Here is a 1,176-nt window from a genome sequence, read left to right as displayed (position 1 = left end):
CCCTCCAAAAAAAAATAAAATAAAAAAATGAAAATAAAAGACAACACTTCAGTTGGATTTTTCACTTATGTAATGGGAGTGGAATTATTGCAGGTTTCATCGTATTCTACTTACATTGTGAGTCATTTTCTTCTTTTGTTGTTGTAATGAGTGAGAATTTCTGAAAGAAAGTAAGAACAGAGAAAAAGAAAAAGAAACTGAGAGCAGAGAAAAAGGAAACAATTACAGCATAACGGATGAAAATAAATGGAGGAGGGACTTAGATTCACATCCAAAGGAGATGGGATACAGCTTGACAGAGGTACATGAATAGCTCTTGTTGGTGGCATTTACTTCAGTACAGGGTGAGAAAGACTAATGAGGATGATAAACCTTCATATTATTATCCTCACTCATTTCGACGATCATCTTTACCTTAACAGCAAAAAGAAATATACACATGCTTCTATTTTTCTGTATGCCTTTTCTCAGGTCCAAGGAGAAGGAAGAGCGGCTCAGCTTGGCCTCAAGCTCTGCCAGGCTTGTTGAGGCCTTGACCGACCCAATGTGAGTGGACTCTTGTGTTCAGGGGACTGGTGCTGGAGGATGCTCCAACTGCCGTTCCGTGTTATTTTATTTTTTAGAATTTTTTTTATTCACGAGCATGTTGATGGTTTCAGGAACAAATGAACATTTTCTATAAACCTAGTTTCTTTGTTATTTTAACACATTGTTGAGGAGAAAAGTGGTTGTAGACAAGTGGGTGTCTTGGACCACTGGCAAGTAGACTGTCTTTGTTTTTTATTTTTCTTCCTTTTATTTTCTATGCAGAACTTGCTGCTGTTAAAGCAGATATGGTCGGTTTTAATGACAAGCGGGTTAACACAGGTTTCGGTGGTTTCCAGAAATCTTGACCTACACCACAAGTGGGCATTGCCCTACCTATAGGAGAAGTTTGGTTTCAGTGGTGTGTATGTTTGTTTGGTTATAGAGAAAACTCTCCTTGTCTTTTAAAGAAACTGAACATGGGGCAAAAACTTTACTTTCGATTTTTTCAAAACGGCATCTTTTGGGATTGCCCCCTTGTGCTTAAAAGCGACCATATGACAGCAGATTTATTTTTCAGGATTTTCAATTATTGATTATTCCCCACTTTTTAAAAAGCTATACACACACACACACACACACACACACACA

General features: G+C 37.8%; 1 protein-coding gene across 4 annotated transcripts in view; it reads left to right on the top strand.

The window, feature by feature from the left end:
- The window catches only part of LOC101847805 (GATOR complex protein Iml1), a 62,765-nt gene that overhangs the window by 41,340 nt on the left and 20,249 nt on the right, over positions 1-1,176 (top strand). For all 4 annotated transcript variants that reach the window (XM_005093656.3, XM_005093657.3, XM_005093655.3 and 1 more), the window contains one exon: positions 472-546. In XM_005093656.3, the coding sequence (XP_005093713.1) occupies positions 472-546 (75 nt within the window). The remainder of the gene's footprint in view (positions 1-471; positions 547-1,176) is intronic.

Source organism: Aplysia californica, unplaced genomic scaffold (genome assembly GCF_000002075.1).
Source record: "Aplysia californica isolate F4 #8 unplaced genomic scaffold, AplCal3.0 scaffold00067, whole genome shotgun sequence".
NCBI classification, from domain to species: domain Eukaryota; kingdom Metazoa; phylum Mollusca; class Gastropoda; order Aplysiida; family Aplysiidae; genus Aplysia; species Aplysia californica.
Note: the sequence above shows the minus strand (reverse complement) of the source record. Positions and strands in the feature narration are given on the sequence as shown.